Source organism: Trifolium pratense, linkage group LG5 (genome assembly GCF_020283565.1).
Source record: "Trifolium pratense cultivar HEN17-A07 linkage group LG5, ARS_RC_1.1, whole genome shotgun sequence".
Lineage (NCBI taxonomy): Eukaryota > Viridiplantae > Streptophyta > Magnoliopsida > Fabales > Fabaceae > Trifolium > Trifolium pratense.
The window spans coordinates 42,145,061-42,148,110 of NC_060063.1; the positions used below are offsets into that span (position 1 = coordinate 42,145,061).

General features: G+C 29.7%; 1 protein-coding gene across 1 annotated transcript; it reads left to right on the top strand.

Annotated features, from left to right (window-relative positions):
* The first annotated feature begins 691 nt into the window (after window positions 1–691).
* Window positions 692–1,706, top strand: LOC123885100 (FCS-Like Zinc finger 17-like). Its single transcript, XM_045934332.1, has 2 exons — window positions 692–921; window positions 1,423–1,706. The coding sequence occupies exons 1-2, from the start codon at window positions 743–745 to the stop codon at window positions 1,607–1,609; spliced, it is 366 nt and encodes a 121-aa protein (XP_045790288.1). The 5' UTR covers window positions 692–742; the 3' UTR covers window positions 1,610–1,706.
* The last annotated feature ends 1,344 nt before the right edge of the window (window positions 1,707–3,050 follow it).

The following is a 3,050-nucleotide window of genomic DNA, read 5'->3' on the forward strand; positions in this document are numbered from 1 at the left end:
TAAGGAGATAAACAAATATGGTTGCTCACTCGTTTTTGAATTAGACATCAAATCTTTGATTATGCACCTCCTTATATTAGTTGATTAATAAATAATAATGAAATGAGTTATGTATGTTTTGCTTTGAAAAATAAAAACTCTGCTTTACACTTTTTTTATATGAGTATCAATTTTATTTTTTTATTTTTTTTAGTAAAGAAAATCAAAATATTATTCTTTATTATATACTCCATTCCATATTTTTTTTATGGGCACCAACGTATTATTCTCTTACTATATACTCAATATAATCCATTCCATTTTCTTTTTAGGTACCAAAGAATTATTCCATTTTATCTGTTCGTTTTAAAAACATTTAAACATTTCTTAAAGTATTCATTCTTTTTATATATCAAATAAATTTAGCATAAAGGAATGTCCCATCTAAATTCTATAGCAAAAAAAACAAATCATAAAATTCAAATAACATTTACAAAGATATATACAAAATGAAATATATAGATATTTTTTTTTTTTACAAACAACTTTATCAATAAAATATAATATTAATATTGTAATGTAGCACGTGTACTTATTGTTAAACAGAGTTAAAACATAATGTTGTCATATTCATGGGGCCTATATTCCTTTAAATATCCACCACTACTTCCCTTTTCATACCTCATCAAATTCTCCATAATTATTAATTTCCACTACACTAGTATTCAATCATCTTCTATTCTTCTCAATTCATAGTTTCACCATGGAAGTTGGTTTGAGACTCCTTCCTAAAATTATTAGCTCAAAGAGTAACTCAAATATTCTTGTCAAATCTGCAGTTAAAAAGTCAAACCAAACAATTCCTATGGATTTTTGTTACCTTAAAACTTGCAATCTTTGTAATAAACAACTCAGCCCAAACAAAGATATCTACATGTACAGGTATTGACAAATTCTTAACTATATAGTAAATAGATTAAATTTTTAGATCCTAATTTATCTCCATTTTTTAGAGTATTAATTGTTAGAGTTTCTTTGATACTCTTATTTTACCTAAACATCAACTCTTTTGATTAGTACTTTCTAATTAGTTAGTTAAGTTGTTTTCGAAAGAGTCATCTAATTTTGATCGGTACTTTTTAACTAATTTTTTTGTGTTAATTTTGCACCATCCGATTTTAATTGAAAAATTTGCGACTGTAATGCACTGACTACCTGATTGCATTATTTTTCGACTATCGAGAATCAAATACATTTTTTAAGACCATGGTCTGAGTTAATTTCCTAGAATGAATTCTATCAAATCCTAATTAAACATAACAATTTTTTTCCCTATATATATTTTAGTAATTTTAAATTAACAATTCTTGCTTATATAGAAAAATATGTGGCTTTTTATTTATTTATTTTCTAATGAAACTTATGTTGGTAATTATGATGCAGGGGAGATCAAGGTTTTTGCAGCATAGAGTGTCGAAACAGGCAAATAGTTTTGGATGAAATGAAAGAATTAGAGATCTCTACAAAACAAATGGTACAAAGTTATAGGCAATGTTGTAATGAGGCACGTAGAGAGACATCCCTTATATTAGAGGACATTCGAATGCAAAGACTTAAATCTAAAGTATAAACCAATTTCATGTGACCAAAATTAATTAGTTATATAGTCAGATTTGTATTTTTTGGCATTATTTTTCGACATAATGATATGGCATGTTTATTATCTATTTCTTTTTCTTTTTTTTTTATCTCTAAATTTTCATTTTCATTTTGTCATGTTCTTATGATTATATATCTTGTATTGATATTCCGACAATTTGATATTTTTGACTCTTTTCTTATTGTTTTTATCGTATGTTTTTAAATATTAGTCCTTTTTTGTAAAAAAAAAAAACTCAGCTAGTAATTAGTAGAAATATTTTTAGAGGCGTCGGGGTTCAAACTTCGAATTTGTTGTGAATTCGCTTTAGGTGTTTGGAGCAAAAAAACAGCAACCAAAATCAAGCGAATAACAATAATAATCATAAGCGATAAAAAAATGATAAAGGAAAAAATAAAGAACACACGATAATTTGTTACCCAGTTCGGTTCAATGATGACATACGTCTGTCTGAGAGAGCAGTCATCTGTTCCACTATATCAATGAGTTTCATTACAACAAGATTTCAAAGAGTTACAAGAATTAGTCTTCAAACCAAACTCTACCCTTTATCCCGAGTCTTTTCCCTTGGCCAAGAAACTCAATTTAATATAGTGTTTGATCAAGGTGAATCAATGGTGGTTCAATCTCAACCCTAGTGTTTGTTGCCAAGAGAATTTTCTATAAACCATAGTTTGAGTGTCGGCTTCAAATCCTTATTTTTTTCTATGCCCAATACAGTCCATATATATAGAAAAATAAAACGATTAAAAATAAGAACTAATAAAAGTAGCAGATCTGCACACATGCACTAGTGCATACTGACCAGTTACCATGCATCGGTTCAAGATTCTTTCGGCTCCAGTCACGTCAGTTTTGCATCGGCTCAAACTTTCCTTGCACTGGTTCAAAACTCCCTCTGATTTCTTCACATCGTGCCATGCACCAGTGCATCCTGTTCATGCACTAGTTCACACTTTTCTAGGCTGCTTGCACCACTGCATCCTTGATATGCATCGGTTCATCTTGAACTTGAATTTTCCTGATTTTAAGTTAATCTTCACAGACTGTAATTTTTCCTTTGTTCATCATAGAGGGGTGATTTTAGGTCATTTTTGGTATCACCCCCTCTACATCTTTTTTCTTCTTCTTTTCATATAAATAAGTGATTTTTCACATATATCGTTTTTTGTTTTTTCGTGTTATCGTTGTCTAAGTGCGGCGTTGTGTTGGTCGTCGTCTTGTGCGACATTATTTGATTTTCCGTATTGTTGCGGTGTTCTCTTATTCCTATTGAAAGATCAACTTTAGTCCATTGCAGATTCAATCAATGATTTGGGCATCACCGTTACAGATCCGAAAGCATGGATATTCCGGTGACTTTAATTTTATCATATTATTCGTAGTAGGCAATTTGCCGTCGTATGCCATT

Coding starts and splice junctions, on each gene's coding strand:
- LOC123885100 (XM_045934332.1), top strand. CDS start 743: ATGGAAGTTGGTTTGAGACTCCTTCCTAAAATTATTAGCTCAAAGAGT. Junction 922..1,422: donor AAAGATATCTACATGTACAG/GTATTGACAAAT, acceptor ATTATGATGCAG/GGGAGATCAAGGTTTTTGCA.